At 38.4% G+C, this 20,117-nt stretch overlaps 1 protein-coding gene across 9 annotated transcripts in view; it reads right to left on the reverse strand.

The window, feature by feature from the left end:
* The window catches only part of DCAF6 (DDB1 and CUL4 associated factor 6), a 181,645-nt gene that overhangs the window by 23,622 nt on the left and 137,906 nt on the right, over nucleotides 1–20,117 (reverse strand). For 5 of the 9 annotated variants that reach the window (XM_059884582.1, XM_005203396.5, XM_005203395.5 and 2 more), the window contains one exon: nucleotides 17,742–17,783. The exons of the other annotated variants lie outside the window; for them this stretch is intronic. In XM_059884582.1, coding sequence (XP_059740565.1) covers nucleotides 17,742–17,783 — 42 coding nt within the window. The remainder of the gene's footprint in view (nucleotides 1–17,741; nucleotides 17,784–20,117) is intronic. 9 annotated transcript variants of the gene reach the window in all.

Consider the following 20,117-nt stretch of genomic DNA (forward strand, 5'->3'; position numbering starts at 1 on the left):
AACAGGCACTACTGGTAGGAGTTTGAAGGTTTTATATATTAAAAAAAAAAAGCAGTCTTTGGCTGTAAATTTTCACTTATGTAGAAACATATACAGGAAGGTGTAAGTCAGAAAGGTGTAGCTCACTGCATGCAAAATAGGCCCATGTAACCAGCACAAGTATTGAGAAATAGAGAATAAATAGAATTCAGAAGCCTCCCATTCTCCATTTCTATTATTATGCTGCACTATTCTGACTTCTAACATGATGGGTTAATTTTTGCCTGTTTCATTAATTAAACAAAATCATATGATGTATTTTGTGTCTAGCTTCTTTAGCTCAACATTGTATTTGTCAGATTCATCCATGTTGCTGTATTTAGCTGTAGTTCATTCATTCTCTTTCCTGTACAATACTACTTTACATAAATACATTATAATTTATGTATCCATACAACTGTTGGTAGACACTGGGTTGTTTACAGGATTTGATGACAAAAATAGTGCTCTGATGAATATATGTACATATTTCTCTTGAGCATATATTTAGAAGTAGATATGCTGGCCCACAGTATATACATATGTTTATCTTAATAGATACTCTCAAACAACTTTCCAAAGTGGTTACAGCAGTTTATAATCCCACTGGCAGTATATTACTGTTCCAGTACAATATATTTTTGAGGAGAAATTAAATAATATCCATTAAAACCTAAAATATGTATTTGTTTTGATGTAGCGATCTTATCTTTTAATAAATGCATGCTATAAAAGACATATGCAAATATCCATGTTTTTTCACAATATATATATACACATACACACATATATTCACCACAGCAGTTTGAGAAACACTGCAATAATCTAAATGTTTTATACACAGAAAGGATAGGTTAAATAAATTATGGCATATCTGTACACTGGAATACTTATGTCATTAAATAATACTTATGTCATTAAAAATGATAAGATCCATAAGCAAGAATATGGAAAATATCAGTATTATCTTAAAGGATCTATAATATAGGTTACAAAATAATTCATAGAGGAAAAACTTATATATACATAGAAAGAATCTAGAAAAACAGACACTAAACTGTTAATAGCACTTTCTAAAACAATTCTATAACAATTATGTAGTCTTATAACATAAAGTTTTCTTTTTCATAAAATGATATTTTATAAAATTCTATAGGCTATTTAGAAAGTGTTTTAAAAATTTTATCCTATGTTACACATATTAAAAAAAGGGGGGGATCCAAAAATTTAAGCTAGACATAATTAGAAACTTCCACAGAGAAAGCTGACATGTTCAGTTTACTCTGATTATCTCTTTCTGACTGGCAAATGATAAATGGGAAGGGTTGAGACTTCAAATGCTCTCAAATGAAACAATTAATATGACTGCAATTCTCTTTTTTCTAAAGTAGAAGAAAAAAGGATTCTTAATCAGTTAAAAATACGTGAATAGCAAGAAACCAAAAAGAAAAATCTCTTGCTAAGAAAGTAGAGTATCTAGAAACTAATGCAACATTGTAAATCAACTATACTTCAATAAAATAAACTAAAAAAAAAAAAAAAAAGGAATAAGTAGAGTATCAGGTAGCAGAAGGAACAGAAATAACCTTGCTGATAAAGCAGAGGCCTTAGGAGCTATAAATGGAAAAATAAACTATACAACACAGCAAGAATCAGAAGCTCAAAAAGCAGTATGGCCAAAATTAAAGCTGAATGAGTAATGGGATGATAATAATTAAGAATTAGTGAAGATGGTACCAAATCATAAGTGTTCATTTCACTTAAAAGTTTGCTCTAGGGACTTCCCTGGTAGCACAGTGGATAGGAATCAGCCTGCCAATGCAGGGAACATGGGTACAATTCCCGGTCTGGAAGGATTCCACATGCTAGACGAGCAACTAAGCCCCTGCACCACAACTTCTGATCTGGCACTCTAGAGCGTGCAAGCCACGACTACTGAGCCTGCGTGCTGCAACTACTAAAGCCCACTTGCCCTAGAGCCACACACCACACAACCCCTGAGCCCATGAGTTGCAAGTACTGAAGCCTGTGCATCCAGACCCTGTGCTCCATAACGAGAGAAGTCCCCATAATGAAGAAGCCTGCAGGCTGGGACAAAGGGCAGCCCCTGCTTGCAGCAAGCAAAGAAAGTCCTCACACAGCAACAAAGACTGAGCACAACCAAAAATAACCAAAGTGAACTTTAAAAAAGTTTGCTCTACAATATGGTCTAATTTACTGCTTAATGTTTGTTTGGCTTACCCATCCTGATAAAGAATAACTGTGAAATCTAGATCTCAAGAAATGTAGCTTGTACTGTTACAATTTAGGTCAAAGATCAGGGTACCTACCACTGTAGGAAATGATGTAAAACAGAAAAAAAGCTTAAAGTGCACAAATTTCAAGTTAGAAGATAAAAAGTGACAGTAAATGCTACGCTTGTATATATAATCAGATAATGTCCAACACGGCAAACAGTTCTAAAGAAATGAATAAACTTAGAATGAAAACATTGAAGGGAATTCCCTGGCAGTCTAGTGGTTAGGACTCTGCGTTTTCACTGTCAAGAGCCTGGGTTCAGTCCCTGGTCAGGGAGCTAATATCCCACATGCTGCGTGGCATACATATATATACACATCACACATACGTCACACACATCATACATAACACGTGTGCACCACATATAAAACACATGCATGTATCATACAGATGTGCTACATATCTTCCAACCCAGTGGACCAAAAAAATGGAAAAGAAAAAAAAAAAAAAAAAGGATCAAAATCTTAGTCCTAAAAATGACAGGAAAGTTTAAAAAAAAATGGTATAACAGGAAAATTAGAAGTAAAAAGTTGGAAAGTGAAAAGTGAAAGGTAAAGGTTCTCAGTCATGTCTGACTCTTTGCAACCCCATGGACTTATACAGTCCATGGAATTCTCCAGGCCAGAATACTGGAATGGTAGCCTATTCCTTCTCCAGGGGATCTTCCCAAAGCAGGAATCGAACCAGGGTCTCCCGGATTGGAGGCAGATTCTTTACCAACTGAGCTATCAGGGAAGCCCCCCTGCTCCCAAAAAAAGTTGGAAAACAAATCCAAAAATAGCCATGATAATAATAAATTAAAGAGACTAAACTGACCAACGGAGAGAAAAAGAAACTGTTTCAGACATACCTAAAGTATGAGAACAAGGAAAGGATTTCAGGCAAAAGGATACTGTGCAAACAGTTATCAAATGAAAAATGGCATAGCTACATTAATATCAGATAAAATAGACTACTATAAAAAGTAATGTCAAGGTAGAAAGGATTACTACATATATAATAAGTTCACTTTACCAGGAAGAAATAATAATTTAATATATATATACCCAACTCTGTGGGAGAAGGAGAGGGTGGGGAGATTTGGGAGAATGGCATTGAAACATGTATAATATCCTGTATGAAACGAGTCGCCAGTCCAGGTTCGATGCACGATGCTGTACGCTTGGGGCTGGTGCGCTGGGACGACCCAGAGGGAGGGTATGGGGAGGGAGGAGGGAGGAGGGTTCAGGATGGGGAACACAGGTATACCTGTGGCGGATTCATTTCGATATTTGGCAAAACTAATACAATATTGTAAAGTTTAAAAATAAAATAAAATTAAAAGAAAAAAAAGAAAATGATAGAACTATAAGGACATAATGACTTCAATACATCTGTCTCACTATTTTATAAGTCAAGCACCAAACAATAGAGATAATTTGAACAGCACAACTAACAGTCTTAATCTAATGGTGAGCCTTAAGTCAGAAATGGCCACAGGTCTGGAAAAAGTGTTTTCATTTCAGTCTCAAAAAAAGGCAAGGCCAAACAATGTTCAAATAACCATACAATTTTACTCATTTCACATGCTAGCAAAATTATGATCAAAATCCTTCAGGCTAGGCTTCAGCAGTACATGAACCAAGAACTTGCAGATGTACAAGCTGGATTTAGAAAACACAGAGGAACCAGAGACCAAATTGCCAAAATCTGCTGGATCATAGTAAAAACAAGGGAATTCCAAAACACAATCTATTTCATTGACTATGCTAAAACCTTTAACTGTGTGGATCAAAACAAACGGTGGAAAATTCTGAAGGAGATGGGAATACCAGATCACCTTTACCTGTCTCCTGAGAAACCTGTATGCAGAACAAGAAACAACAGTTAGAACTGGACATGGAACTGGTTCAAAATTGGGAAAGGAGTATGTCAACGCTGCATACAGTCACCCTGCTTATCCAAATTATGTGCGGAGTACATCATGCAAAACGCTGCACTGGATGACTCAAAGCTAGAATCAAGATCACTGGGAGAAATATCAACAACCTCAGATAATGCAGATGATAACACTATAATGGCAGAAAGTGAAGAGGAACTGAAGAACCTCTTGATGAAGGAAAGTGAAAAAAAAAAGGAAAGTGAAAAAAGCTGGCTTAAAACTCAACATTCAAAATACGAAGTTCATGGCATTCAGTCCCATGACTTCATGGCAAACAGATGGGGGGAATGTGGAAACAGTGACAAGATTTCATTTTCTTGGGCTCCAAAATCATTGTGGATAGTGACTGCAGCCATGAAATTAAAAGACGCTTGCTCCTTGGAAGAAAAGATATGATAAACCTAGACAGCATATTAAAAAGCAGAGACATCACTTGCCAACAAAGATCCAGATAGTCAAAGATGGTTTTTCCAGCAGTCATGTACAGACATGAGAGTTGGACTATAAAGAAAGCTGAGGGCCGAAGAAATTAATGCTTTCTAACTGTGGTACTGAAGAAGACTCTTGAAGCTCCTAGGACAGCAAAGAGATCCAACCAATCAACCCTGAATATTCACTGGAAGGACTGATTTTGAAGCTGAAGATCCAATATTTGACCACCTGATGCGAAGACTTGACTCATTAGAAAAGACCTTGATGCTGGGAAAGATTGAAGGCAGGAGGAGAAGGGGACGACAGAGGATGAGATGGTGGGATTCAATGAACAAAATTTTGAGCAAACTCCAGGAGACAGTGAAGGACAGGGAAGCTTTGCATGCTGCAGTACATGGGTTGCAAAAAGCTGAACACGGCATAGCAACTGAACAACACAATATCATGGTCACATATAAAATTCTACATTAAAAATTAAAGTCACATGCTTTTCAAGCACACATGAAACATTTACAAATTTATCACAGAACAGGCCACAATGCCAGTTTCTATAAATTTCAAAATATAGGTCTAAATCAACCATGTTCTCTGACTGCAAATTAAATGTTAATGTAAAAAAAGCTGAATGCTAAATGTATACAACTAACAAAGTTAAAATGTAAAAAAGCAAAATGGCTGTCAGAGGAGGCCTTACAAATAGCTGTGAAAAGAAGAGATGCGAAAAGCAAAGGAGAAAAGGAAAGATATAAGCATCTGAATGTAGAGTTATAAGAATAGCAAGAAGAGATAAGAAAGCCTTCCTCAGTGATCAATACAAAGAAATAGAAGAAAACAACAGAATGGGAAAGACTAGAGATCTCTTCAAGAAAATTAGAGATACCAAAGGAACATTTCATGCAAAGATGGGCTCAATAAAGGACAGGTATGGACTTAACAGAAGCAGAAGATATTAAGAAGAGGTGGCAAGAATACACAGAAGAACTGTACAAAAAAGGCTTCACGACCCAGATAATCACGATGGTGTGATCACTCATCTAGAGCCAGACATCCTGGAATGTTGAAGTCATTTGGGCCTTAGAAAGCATCACTACGAACAAAGCTAGTGGAGCTGATAGAATTCCAGTTGAGCTATTTCCAATCCTGAAAGATGATGCTGTGAAAGTGCTGCACTCAATATGCCAGCAAATTTGGAAAACTCAGCAGTGGCCACAGGACTGGAAAAGGTCAGTTTTCATTCCAATCCCAAAGAAAGGCAATGCCAAAGAATGCTCAAACTACCACACAATTGCACTCATCTCACACACTAGTAAAGTAATGCTCAAAATTCTCCAAGCCAGGCTTCAGCAATATGTGAACCATGAACTTCCTGATGTTCAAGCTGGTTTTAGAAAAGGCAGAGGAACCAGAGATCAAATTGCCAACATCCGCTGGATCATCAAAAAAGCAAGAGAGTTCCAGAAAAACATCTATTTCTGCTTTATTGACTATGCCAAAGCCTTTGACTGTGGGGATCACAATAAACTGGGGAAATTCTGAAAGAGATGGGAATACCAGACCACCTGACCTGCCTCTTAAGAAACCTATATGCAGGTCAGGAAGCAACAGTTAGAACTGGACATGGAACAGACGGGTTCCAAATAGGAAAAGGAGTACGTCAAGGCTGTATATTGTCACCCTGCTTATTTAACTTATATGCAGAGTACATCAAGAGAAACGCTGGGCTGGAAGAAGCACAAGCTGATCTCAAGACTGCCGGGAGAAATATCAATAACCTCAGATATGCAGATGACACCACCCTTATAGCAGAAAGTGAAGAGGAACTAAAAAGCCTCCTTTCAGGCTCTACTACAAAGCCACAGTCATCAAGACAGTATGGTACTGGCACAAAGACAGAAATATAGATCAATGAAACAAAATTGAAAGCCCAGAGATAAACCCACGCATCTATGGACACCTTATCTTTGACAAAGGAGGCAAGAATACACAGTGGAGAAAAGACAATCTCTTTTAACAAGTGGTGCTGGGAAAACTGGTCAACCACTTGTAAAAGAATGAAACTAGAACACTTTCTAACACCATACACAAAAATAAACTCAAAATGGATTAAAGATCTAAACATAAGACCAGAAACTATAAAACTCCTAGAGGAGAACATAGGCAAAACACTCTCTGACATACATCACAGCAGGATCCTCTATGACCCACCTCCCAGAATATTGGAAATAAAAGGAAAAATAAACAAATGGGATCTAATTAAAACTAAAAGCTTCTGCACAACTAAAGAAACTATAAGCAAGGTGAAAAGACAGCCTTCAGAATGGGAGAAAATAACAGCAAACGAAGCAACTGACAAACAACTAATCTCAAAAATATACAAGCAACTCCTGCAGCTCAATTCCAGAAAAATAAACGACCCAATCAAAAAATGGGCCAAAGAAATAAACAGACATTTCTCCAAAGAAGACATAGAGATGGCTAACAAACACATGAAAAGATGCTCAAGATCACTCATTATCAGAGAAATGCAAATCAAAACCACAATGAAGTACCGTTTCACACCAGTCAGAATGGCTGCAATCCAAAAGTCTACAAGCAATAAATGCTGGAGAGGGTATGGAGAAAAGGGAACACTCTTACATGGGAATGCAAACTAGTACAACCACTATGGATAACAGGGTGGAGTTTCCTTAAAAAACTGGAAATAGAACTGCCTTATGATCCAGCAATCCCACTGCTGGGCATACACACTGAGGAAACCAGAAGGGAAAGAGACACGTGTACCCCAATGTTCATCGCAGCACTGTTTATAATAGCCAGGACGTGGAAGCAACGTAGATGTCCATCAGCAGATGAATGGATAAGAAAGCTGTGGTACATATACACAATGGATTATTACTCAGCCATTAAAAAGAATACATTTAAATCAGTTCTAATGAGGTGGATGAAACTGGAGCCTATTATACAGAATGAAGTAAGCCAGAAAGAAAAACACCAATACAGTATACTAACGCATATATATGGAATTTAGAAAGATGGTAACGACAACCCTGTATGCGAGACAGCAAAAGACACAGATGTATAGAACAGTGTTTTGGACTCTGTGGCAGTGGGCGGGGGATGATTTGGGAGAATGGTATTAAAACATGTATAATATCATATAAGAAATGAATTGCCAGTCCAGGTTCAATACAGGATACAGGAAGCTTGGGGCTGGTGCACTGGGATGACCCAGAGGGATGGTATGGGGAGGGAGATGGGAGGGGGGTTCAGGATGGGGAACACATGTACACCCGTGGCGCATGCATGTTGATGTATGGCAAAACCAATACAATATGGTAAAGTAAAAAATAATAATAATCAGATCAGATCAGTCACTCAGTCGTGTCCGACTCTTTGCGACCCCATGAATCGCAGCATGCCAAGCCTCCCTGTCCATCACCAACTCACTGAGTTCACTGAGACTCACGTCCATCGAGTCAGTGATGCCATCCAGCCATCTCATCCTCTGTCGTCCCCTTCTCCTCCTGCCCCCAATCCCTCCCAGCATCACAGTCTTTTCCAATGAGTCAACTCTTCGCATTAGGTGGCCAAAGTACTGGAGTTTTAGCCTTAGCATCATTCCTTCCAAAGAAATCCCAGGGCTGATCTCCTTCAGAATGGACTGGTTGGATCTCCTTGCAGTCCAAGGGACTCTCAAGAGTCTTCTCCAATACCACAGTTCAAAAGCATCAATTCTTCGGTGCTCAGCCTTCTTCACAGTCCAACTCTCACATCCATACATGACCACAGGAAAAACCATAGCCTTGACTAGACGAATCTTTGTTGGCAAAGTAATGTCTTTGCTTTTGAATATGCTATCTAGGTTGGTAATAACTTTCCATCCAAGGAGTAAGCGTCTTTTAAATTTATGGCTGCAGTCACCATCTGCAGTGATTTTGGAGCCCAGAAAAATAAAGTCTGACACTGTTTCCACTGTTTCCCCATCTATTTCCCATGAAGTGGTGGGACCGGATGCCATGATCTTCGTTTTCTGAATGTTGAGCTTTAAGCCAACTTTTTCACTCTCCACTTTCACTTTCATCAAGAGGCTCTTTAATTCTTCTTTACTTTCTGCCATAAGGGTGGTGTCATCTGCATATCTGAGGTTATTGATATTTCTCCCAGCAATCCTGATTCCAGTTTGTGTTTCTTCCAGTTCAGCGTTTCTCATGATGTACTCTGCATATAAGTTAAATAAACAGGGTGACAATATACAGCCTTGACAAACTCCTTTTCCTATTTGGAACCAGTCTGCTGTTCCATGTCCAATTCTAACTGTTGCTTCCTGACCTGCATACAAATTTCTCAAGAGGCAGATCACGTGGTCTGGTATTCCTATCTTTCAGAATTGTCCACAGTTTATTGTGATCCACACAGTCAAAGGCTTTGGCATAGTCAATAAAGCAGAAATAGATGTTTTTCTGGAACTCTCTTGCTTTTTCCATGATCCAGTGGATGTTGGCAATTTGATCTCTGGTTCCTCTGCCTTTTCTAAAACCAGCTTGAACATCAGGAAGTTCACGGTTCACATATTGCTGAAGCCTGGCTTGGAGAATTTTGAGCATTACTTTACTAGCGTGTGAGATGAGTGCAATTGTGTGGTAGTTTGAGCATTCTTTGGCATTGCCTTTCTTTGGGATTGGAATGAAAACTGACCTTTTCCAGTCCTGTGGCCACTGCTGAGTTTTCCAAATTTGCTGGCATATTGAGTGCAGCACTTTCACAGCATCATCTTTCAGGATTGGAAATAGCTCAACTGGAATTCTATCAGCTCCACTAGCTTTGTTCGTAGTGATGCTTTCTAAGACCTGCTTGACTTCACATTCCAGGATGTCTGGCTCTAGATGAGTGATCACACCATCGTGATTATCTGGGTCGTGAAGATCTTTTTTGTACAGTTCTTCTGTGTATTTTGCCATCTCTTCTTAATATCTTCTGCTTCTGTTAGGTCCATACCATTTCTGTCCTTTATCGAGCTCATCTTTGCATGAAATGTTCCCTTGGTATCTCTAATTTTCTTGAAGAGATCCCTAGTCTTTCCCATTCTGTTGTTTTCCTCTATTTCTTTGCACTGATTGCTGAAGAAGGCTTTCTTATCTCTTCTTGCTATTCTTTGGAACTCTGCATTCAGATGTTTATATCTTTCCTTTTCTCCTTTGCTTTTCGCTTCTCTTCTTTTCACAGCTATCTGTAAGGCCTCCCCATGCAGCCATTTTGCTTTTCTGCATTTCTTTTCCATGGGAATGGTCTTGATCCCTGTCATCTATACAATGCCACGATCCTCCTTCCATAGTTCATCAGGCACTCTATCTATGAGATCTAGGCCCTTAAATATATTTCTCACTTCCACTGTATAATCATAAAGGATTTGATTTAGGTCATACCTGAATGGTCTAGTGGTTTTCCCTACTTTCTTCAATTTAAGTCTGAATTTGGCAATAAGGAGTTCATGGTCTGAGCCACAGTCAGCTCCTGGTCTTGTTTTTGCTGAATGTATAGAGCTTCTCCATCTTTGGCTGCAAAGAATATAATCAATCTGATTTCAGTGTTGACCATCTGGTGATGTCCGTGTATAGAGTCTTCTCTTGTGTTGTTGGAGGAGGGTGTTTGTTATGACCAGTGCATTTTCTTGGCAAAAATCTATTAGTCTTTGCCCTGCTTCATTCCGTATTCCAAGGCCAAATTTGCCTGTTACTCCAGGTGTTTCTTGACTTCCTACTTTTGCATTCCAGTCCCCTATAATGAAAAGGACATATTTTTTGGGTGTTAGTTCTAAGAGGTCTTGTAGGTCTTCATAGAACCGTTCAATTTCAGCTTCTTCAGTGTTACTGGTTGGGGCAGACTTGGATTACTGTGATATTGAATGGTTTGCCTTGGAAACGAACAGAGATCATTCTGTCGTTTTTGAGATTGCATCCAAGTACTGCATTTCGGACTCTTTTGTCGACTATGATGGCTACTCCATTTTTTCTGAGGGATTCTTGCCTGCAGTAGTAGATATAATGGTCATCTGAGTTAAATTCACCCATTCCAGTCCATTTCATTTCACTGATTCCTAGAATGTCGACATTCACTCTTGCCATCTCGTTTGACCACTTCCAATTTGATAAATAAATAAAAAGCCTCGTGATGAAAGTGAAAGAGGAGAGTGAAAAAGTTGGCTTAAAGCTCAACATTCAGAAAATGAAGATCATGGCTTCTGGTCCCATCACTTCATGGGAAATAGATGGGGAAACAGTGGAAACAGTGCCAGACTTTATTTTCTTGGGGCTCCAAAATCACTGCAGATGGTGACTGCAGCCATGAAATTAAAAGACGCTTACTCCTTGGAAGGAAAGTTATGTCCAACCTAGATAGCATATTGAAAAGGAGAGACATTACTTTGCCAACAAAGGTCCATCCAGTCAAGGCTATGGTTTTTCCAGTGGTCATGCATAGATATGAGAGGTGGACTATGAAGAAAGCTGAGCACTGAGCAACTGATGCTTTTGAACTGTCGTGTTGGAGAAGACTATTGAGAGTCCCTTGGACTGCAAGGAGATCCAACCAGTCCATTCTGAAGGAGATCAGCCCTGAATATTCATTGGAAGGACTGATGCTGAAGCTGAAACTCCAATGCTTTGGTCACCTGAAGCAAAGAACTGACTCATTGGAAAAGACCCTGATGGTGGAAAAGACTGAAGGCAGGAGGATAAGGGGATGACAGAGGATGAGATGGTTGAATGGCTTCACCAACTCAATGGTCATGAGTTTGAGTAAGCTCCAGGAGTTGGTGATGGACAGGTAAGGCTCGCATGCTGCAGTCCATGGGGTTGGCAAAGAGTCGGACACAACTGAGCAAGTGAACTGTAGGCTGTAAATTGGAATGATCTGAAAAGCATTTTCCAAGTTGTGGGATTTTTGGAGGCTTTCCACATAACAGGTTTGTGTTCAAATAAATGTATAAAAAATGAATTAAGAACAGCTAAAAAGGTTTCCTTTTTGCAGGTTTTCTTACAGGGTTTATTATACTAATGTGGTTTATAAGTTTCAGAGAGAGGTATAGACAGTGTAGGATTTTCCAAACTCAGAACGCTTAAGGCAACAGTAACCTCCATCTTCCTGATTTATAACTAAATTCTTCCATCTTAAAATAAATTGAGTATGCATTTATTTACAAAACTTGAGACTGAGTTCCCCATTCAAAGATCAAAATATTAGGTTTCTACAAACAAACGGATGCCATTCTCAGTCCCCATCTCCTGTGCTGTCCTCTGCAACAGGAGGGTTTATGCAACAAACACTACGTTTATGTCTCTATTTTCAGAGCAGCTGGAGATCCAACCAGTCCATTCTGAAGGAGATCAGCCCTGGGATTTCTCTGGAGGGAATGATGCTAAAGCTGAAACTCCAGTACTTTGGCCACCTCATGAGAAGAGTGGACTCACTGGAAAAGACGCTGATGGTGGGAGGGATTGGGGGCAGGAGGAGAAGGGGACGACAGAGGATGAGATGGATGGATGGCATCACTGACTCGATGGACGTGAGTCTGAGTGAACTCCGGGAGTTGGTGATGGACAGGGAGGCCTGGCATGCTGCGATTCGTGGGGTGGCAAAGAGTCAGACACGACTGAGCGACTGAACTGAACCAAACTGATAAAACTTTGGCATGAGATCCAAAGTTGTTATGGTATATGCCAAGGAAACTTTCCTAGGCAAATGATACTATAACAAAAAAATAAGTTAAATTTCACTTATTTATGCCTCACTGTAACTCTAAATACCAGTCTATGAAGTCTACTATGTACACACTTTTCTCGTATATACTTAATGGTTTTCAGAGAGAAAACCTCACTGGCTTGAACCTCCAAATTTAGAGTCTTGGATTTTTCAGAATTAAGCTCAAATTTAGCTTTAAATTATCAACTAAAAAAAAGTTTGATGGCCATATGAATCTATGAATAAAAATTTAGAAAAGATGCTACTTGTGTTTTTTTAAAATGATACTTTTAAGTGCTTTAAAGCCCTTGTTTATAGATTTATTGTTACCAATAAGAAAGGTCTCTGGATTGGAATTTCAGTCACTATCTTTTACAAGTATCAGATATGAGAGACATGGATGAGTTGCTGGAGAGCATCTTGCTGTTTCTACTCCTCTTGTGTCTGTGGTATGTGTGTGGAGGGGGGTTGGGGGGAAGTTTCAATTCTTTGCCTCAAAGTGCATTAGTAAATAAAAGTAAAGTATAGCAGGCCCAATGCTGCTATCTTTAGAAGGGTCTGTTTCCAAGGCTGGCCCTTGGCTGGTGCCTGGGAACTTGACTTTATAATGTTTCCTCCATTGTCCTGCCTGCCTGGGACAATGAACCCTGACGTACCTGGTTGCCAAGATGGTCTGTACAAATAATGTGATTTATCGTGAACGTCTACTTTCCTTCAGGATCTGGAACTCAGGTGGTTGTGGTTTGGTGCAGAGGGTGCCTATATGACTTGCCTCCAATAAAACTGGTGGATTTTGAGTCTTAAGCAGGCTTCTCTGGGAAGAAACATTACACTAGCGTCAGATGCCTTTTACTGCTGGAAAAAGGAGCACGTTGTATGGACCATCCTGGGTGGGAGAGCATTGGAAGCTTGTGCCTGGATTCTTCTAGATTCTATCTGATGTGTTTTTCCCTCTTCATAATAAACTATAGCCATGATTAAAAGTTACCCTCAGTTCTTTCTAGCAAGTAATCAAATGCGTGGGAATGCTGTCAGACCCCTAAAAAAGTAACTTATAGATTTTCATTTATTTCAAATTTTAGGAAGCAGAAGAAAATCAATAAGCGAGATCATCTAGGGAAATATGAATAAAAGTTCGGTAGCTAGAATTTAGATAAAAAGATAATCTTCTTTGCCAACTTTTATTTATGTATGCATGCATGTAGTATGCTGGCCTTAAAATGAACTTACATCTTACACAGGGAAACATACACATACACATATGCAATAAAGTGTTATAGGTAGCATAATATATATAAAGGCATACAGAAGAAATGTTCAGTCCTACTTGGAATTATGCTAAGGTAAGTTTCAAAAAAAGCAGCTTAAGATGCATGTTGAAAGATGAAATGGCCATGATGATGATGATGATGGTAATAGGAGGTCATTTCAATTAGAGGGGCACAGAGTAAGTAAAGACATGGAGACATAAGGTGCATTTGGAGATACTCTGAATATGGCCGATGTAGGGAGTATAAGCAATTCTTGGCAACAGTCATAACACAGAGTGCCCTCCACCCAACGTTTTAGCTTTTAGAGTGACATGGTACTTTTAAGTTGCAATCTTCCCTGTAAAATCAGATTGAGTGCTTAGGATTCAAGGTATAAATCAGAAAACCAAACAGGCCTGAAACAAATCTATTCTACTATTATACAATTAGAAAGTAGTAACTACTGATAGAATAATTTGCAAAAAGTTACATTCATATACGGAGAAGGCAATGGCACCCCACTCTAGTACTCTTGCCTGGAAAATCCCATGGATGGAGAAGCCTGGTGGGCTACAGTCCATGGGGTCGCTAAGAGTCGGACAGGACTGAGCGACTTCACTTTCACTTTTCACTTTCATGCATTGGGGAAGGAAATGGCAACCCACTTCAGTGTTCTTGCCTGGAGAATCCCAGGAATGGGGGAGCCTGGTGGGCTGCCGTCTATGGGGTCGCACAGAGTCGGACACAACTGAAGCGACTTAGTAGCAGCAGCAGCACATTCATATATATTTTATGTTAAAACCTAGAAACACTAATACAAAAGTAAAAATAATTTTGAGATGTTTACATGAGGCTCCTCATAAGAATAGGACTTAACCAAGGATTTCTATATACTTAAAATATTTTTGGCTTATTCCATCAACTCTGTATTCCCCACCAGGAACTCTAATTTTACATTTCTTATGGTTGCTATATATTATGTTTTATGTTTTAGAAACATGTGACAAATAACATACGTGTGCCACTAGAATTATTAGGTTAGTGCAAAAGTAATTGTGGTTTTACACTACTGAACTTTGCCATTTGATATTGGAATACATTCTTATGTAGGGTTATGTTACACGTCATTTTAATGAACATGTCTCACTTTATGTTTTTTTGCTAATAACTTATTACTTGCTGTTGATTTTTTATTTATTTTAGACTAGGGAAATGATGTTAGACAAAAAGCAAATTCAAACGATTTTTTTATTCGAGTTCAAAATATGTCATATAGCAGCGGAGATAACCTGCCACATCAATAACACTTCTGGCCCAGGAACTGCTAACCAAAGTACAAAGCGGCAGTGGTTCAAGAAGTTTTGCAAAGGAGATGAAACCCAAAGATAAGGACTGCAGTGGCCAGCCGTCGAAAGCTGACAACAACTAACTGAGAGCATCATCAAAGTGATCCTCTTAAAAAACTATGTGAGAAGCTGCTGAAGAACTGTGTTGACCATTCTACACTCATTAGGCATTTGAAGCAAATTGGAAAGGTGAAAAGGCTTGGTAAGTGGCTGCCTTGGTAAGTGACTGAAAATTTCTTAAAAACCGTCCTTTTAAAGTGTTGTCTTCTCTTATTCTATGCAACAACGACAAACCATTTCTTGATTAGACTGTGACATGTGATGAAAAGTAGACTTTAAACAACAACCTGCGACAACCAGCCGAGTGGCTGGACAAAGCAGCAGCTCCAAAGCACTTCCCAAATCCAAACTTGCACCAAAAAAAGGCCTCAGTCGCTGTTTGATGGCCTACAGCCAGTCTGATCCACTACACCTTTCTGAATCCCTGGAAAATCATTGCATCTGAGAAGTATGCTCAGCAAATCAATGAGATGCACTGAAAACTGCAATGCCTGCAGCCGGCACTCGTCAATAGAATGAGTCCAATTCTCCACAACAACGCCTGACTGCATGATGCACAACCAATGCTTCAGAAGTTGAATAAATTGGGCTACGAAGTTTTGCCTCATCTGCCATATTCACCTGACCTCTCACCAAACAACTATGAACTTCAAGCATCTCAACAACTTTTTGTAGGCAACGTGCTTCCACAACCAGCAGGAGGCAGAAAATGCTTTACCAGAGTTTGTCGAATTCCAAGGCACAATTTTTATGCTACAAGAACAAACTTAGTTCTCGTTGGCAAAAATGTGTTTGGTGTAATGGTTCCCATTTTGATTAATAAAGATGTGTTTGAGCTTAGTTATGTTTAAAATTCTTGGTTCGAAACTACAATTACTTTTGTACCAACCTAATAAGTACAAGCTGGAATCAAGATTGCCGGGAGAAATATCAATAACCTCCGATATGCAGATGATACCACCAAGATTGCGGGGAGAAATATCAATAACCTCCGATATGCAGATGATACCACCCTTATGGCAGAAAGAGAAGAGGAACTAAAAAGCCTCTTGATGAAAGTGAAACAGGGAAGTGAAAAAGTTGGCTTAAAGCTCAACATTCAGAAAACTAAGATCATGGCATCTGGTCCCCTCACTTCATGGCAAATAGATGGGGAAAGAGTGTCAGACTTCATTTTGGGGGGCTCCAAAATCACTGCAGATGGTGATTGCAGCCATGAAATTAAAAGACACTTACTCCTTGGAAGGAAAGTTATGACTAACCTAGATAGCATATTCAAAAGCAGAGACATTACTTTGCCAACAAAGGTCCGTCTAGTCAAGGCTATGGTTTTTCCATTGGTCATGTATGGATGTGAGAGCTGGACTGTGAAGAAAGCTGAGCGCCGAAGAATTGATGCTTTTGAACTGTGGTGTTGGAGAAGACTCTTGAGAGTCCCTTGGACTGCAAGGAGATCCAACCAGTCCATCCTAAAGGAGATCAGCCCTGGGATTTCTTTGGAAGGAATGATGCTAAAGCTGAAACTCCAGTACTTTGGCCACCTCATGCGAAGAGTTGACTCACTGGAAAAGACTCTGATGCTGGGAGAGATTGGGGGCAAGAGGAGAAGGGGACGACAGAGGATGAGATGGCTGTATGGCATCACCGACTCGATGGACGTGAGTCTGAGTGAACTCCGGGAGTTGGTGATGGACAGGGAGGCCTGGCGTGCTGCTATTCGTGGGGTCGCAAAGAGTCGGACACGACTGAGTGAATGAACTGAACTGAACTGAATAAGTACTGATTTTGTCAGTATATCAGGTTTTCGGTACATGAACAATGGAGCTGAAACTTTAACTTCCATGTTAAAATGTATCCCCCTGTTAGTCTTCAAACTACAGAAGTCTTTGAGGGCTTGTTATCCCTTGATGTGTGATACTAAGTTACTAAGTTATTCATGTGAAAGTCCCTTTCTTAAAAAAAAAAAATCAGAATTTTAAACCTATGAAGAGATTTAGATTGAAGTCCATTTTTTGTTACTGATTTCAAGCAAAAAAGCTGCTAAATGCTACCCCAACTGAGTTTTTAAAAAAACACAAATTGCATTCTTCAACAAATTAGCTAATATTAGCTACTTGCTTTGAGTATTTTGTTGAAGAATGCAATCCAGTAATTTAGTATCACACAGCAGTATTAGCTAATATTTAAAGTGCATCATTTTAGATCATGGGATTCCCTGGTGGCTCAGCAGTAAAGAATCTGCCTGCAGGAAATGTGGGTTCATCCCTGGGTTGGGAAGATCCCTTGGAGAAGGAAATGGCAACCTACTTCAGTATTCTTACCTGGGAAATCCCATGGACAGGGCAGCCTGGCAGTCAGTCCATGGGATCACAAAAGATTAGGACACAACCGAGCCACTAAACAACAATTTCAGATTACAGTTACTTTATCATATGACACACTTGAAGTGAACATCAATTACATCTGCACACAAGAAATTTCTTTTCATTCTATTCCCATGCAGTGCATGCAGCTAAATATAGTTTCTGAAAAGCAACCCATTTATAATGCTTAGCACTTAGAGTTCAGTTAAGTTCAAAGAAGTATTAACTGTTAATAGGAAACGTGGTTAGCTGTGGAAAAAAGAAGACCTCGCATATTCATCATAGAGTAAAATAATGAAGGAGCATACTGAATTACCTCATTATTCTATCACCTATTGTTGTTCCTCTGATATTAAATCTAGTGAAGGGAACACAATAACTAAAGTCACTCACAAAGGCTTCACTTCAAAGAACCAAATACTTAAAGCATGAAGGCCACTACTTTTATCATTAATCATATAAATCTAAAATACTTTTGTTACCCTTTGTGACTCAGGGTATTACGTGAGAATATGTCATTCAACTAAATGTATATGAGGAAATTAAAGACAAGTAGCTCACTGAAGATAGACTGGAAGGAAAACATTGTACTTAATCCCTTTATCTTATAAAAAGATTAGAACCTAACCTTGTTACAGAAAGCAGGGAACTTGCAGAGTCATATTATCAATACCATCCACTGGAACACCTACGTTAGCTCCCCAGGGCTGAGCTGCTCTTTAGGAACTAAATAATTAAGCCCTGAGCTGATTCATTTGTCCTAAACATAAGACTGGATAACAAGCAAGTAAAGAATTAACAGAGCTTTTAACTCCCTAGGAGTTCAGTTCTTTCTCTATGATTATTTTTTTCTTTGAAATTTTAATAAAAAATAAACTTGAATCACTAGAAATACTGAAAAAGTGATTATGATGATGATTCAATAGATGACAGCAAATTTACAGTATGCAAAGAATTTTGGCTTTCAAGAAGGCCATGTTCCATAGTCCAAAATAGGTAAATAGAACTGAATTTCTATGCAAATAAGAAACATATTTTTAGAAAGTGGTATCTTTAATCTTTATATAAAAAATTTTAGAGCATCTTAACTGAGTCTATAAAAATCTATTCAAGACTCTTTGAGAACTTCAGAAAGCTTACTTAGATGCTTATCTCTTTTTAGAGAGTAAAAACCTCTTGGGTTTGTCAAGAGGATGAACTGTCAGGCCATCCTATCATTTACTAGAAGTTGGATTTGGTGTGCTGAAAACAGTTTACATGAAGACCATCTAAACAATAAACCGCTAAACACAAAACCACTTTTCTTTCATTCAAAGAGCACCTGTTTATGTCTCTAAATCCAATACATAAAATCCCTAAGAGATGTACATACTACTTTATTTTTTTAAACCATATTAGAAAGTAGATATGTTTGATTATTTCTTTCTTCAATTTAGTTTCCATTTAATGTTCTGTGTTCCTGCTATAAACAAAGTTAAAGGAGATCTAACGTGGTAATTCACAGATTTGTTTTGAACGTTGGTTGTCTGTCAACAGAGGAATTTTACCATATACTATAGCTTGGTTTCTTTCTATAAGACTGATCTGCTATAAAGCAGGGATCAGCAAACTACGGCTCTTGGGCCAAATCTGACCAGCTGCCTATTTTTGTAATGAACCACAAGAGACCAGTGGTTTTTATAAATGGTTACATCTTATATGGTTATGTAAGTGCTTACATAATAGCCTCCACTTTGCCTCCTGGCCAGTAAAGCCTAAAATATTTCCTCTTTAGCTTTTTAGGAAAAAGTCTGCTGGCCTCTGCTATAGACAGTCCCAGTTATATTTAGACTGAGACTAGCTGTATTTAATAAGAAGAGATTTTAAAATACCTATGTTAGTTGTTAAGGCTAACATTTTATTTTCTAAGACATTTCCTTCTCATGCTTGATCTCAGCTCGAAAGTGAAAACCTGGGTCATATTTATTTAACCGAATTATAAGAATGCAAATCTTTATTTAAAAAATTGTAACTTTGTATTGCAAAGAACTGTTTTGATATTTTCATTAAACGTGTCAAAAATGGCTTAGCTACAAACTTTTTAGGTTTCATTTAAAAATTAAATGTGTGGCAAAAAATTTATGAGATCCACTATGTAATTCTTCATCAAATTAAGGTACAAAGCTAAGTATATACTCTTTAACCATTTTTAATTTTGGGACCATCTCTCTGGCCTAACTAAACTAATCTTGACTGGGTTCCTCAAATGGCAGCAAGAGGGGACATGCATCCTTTTAGTTTGGCATTTCATCCAAGTGAGATGTTTACTTAGACTCTAAGAACCAAATGGTATGATTTTTACAGCAGAGCTTTGGAATTCTTTATTCCCTTGGAAATAGAAAGTCTCACAAACAAAAATCATATGCTTATTCTTAAGCTGGTGAATGATTCTTTTCATGTTCTTAAGAAGTAAAATTTCTTAAACTTCCTATCTTTAGAACAAAAAAGTCAACATACTCATTCCTCCAAATTCTGGAAGTAAGATAAATGGCCAGGGATGAAGAGCCCTTAGAAAGGTACAGAAATAAAAAGTATATTTTATATAGGTAGTTCAAAATTTAATCAATTTGGTACTCAGAAAGTTAGGAATTATCAAAATTATTTACAGAAAAGTCAGAAGGAAAATCTTACATCATTTGCAAATTTTTTTGGT

Source organism: Bos taurus, chromosome 3, assembly GCF_002263795.3.
Source record: "Bos taurus isolate L1 Dominette 01449 registration number 42190680 breed Hereford chromosome 3, ARS-UCD2.0, whole genome shotgun sequence".
NCBI classification, from domain to species: domain Eukaryota; kingdom Metazoa; phylum Chordata; class Mammalia; order Artiodactyla; family Bovidae; genus Bos; species Bos taurus.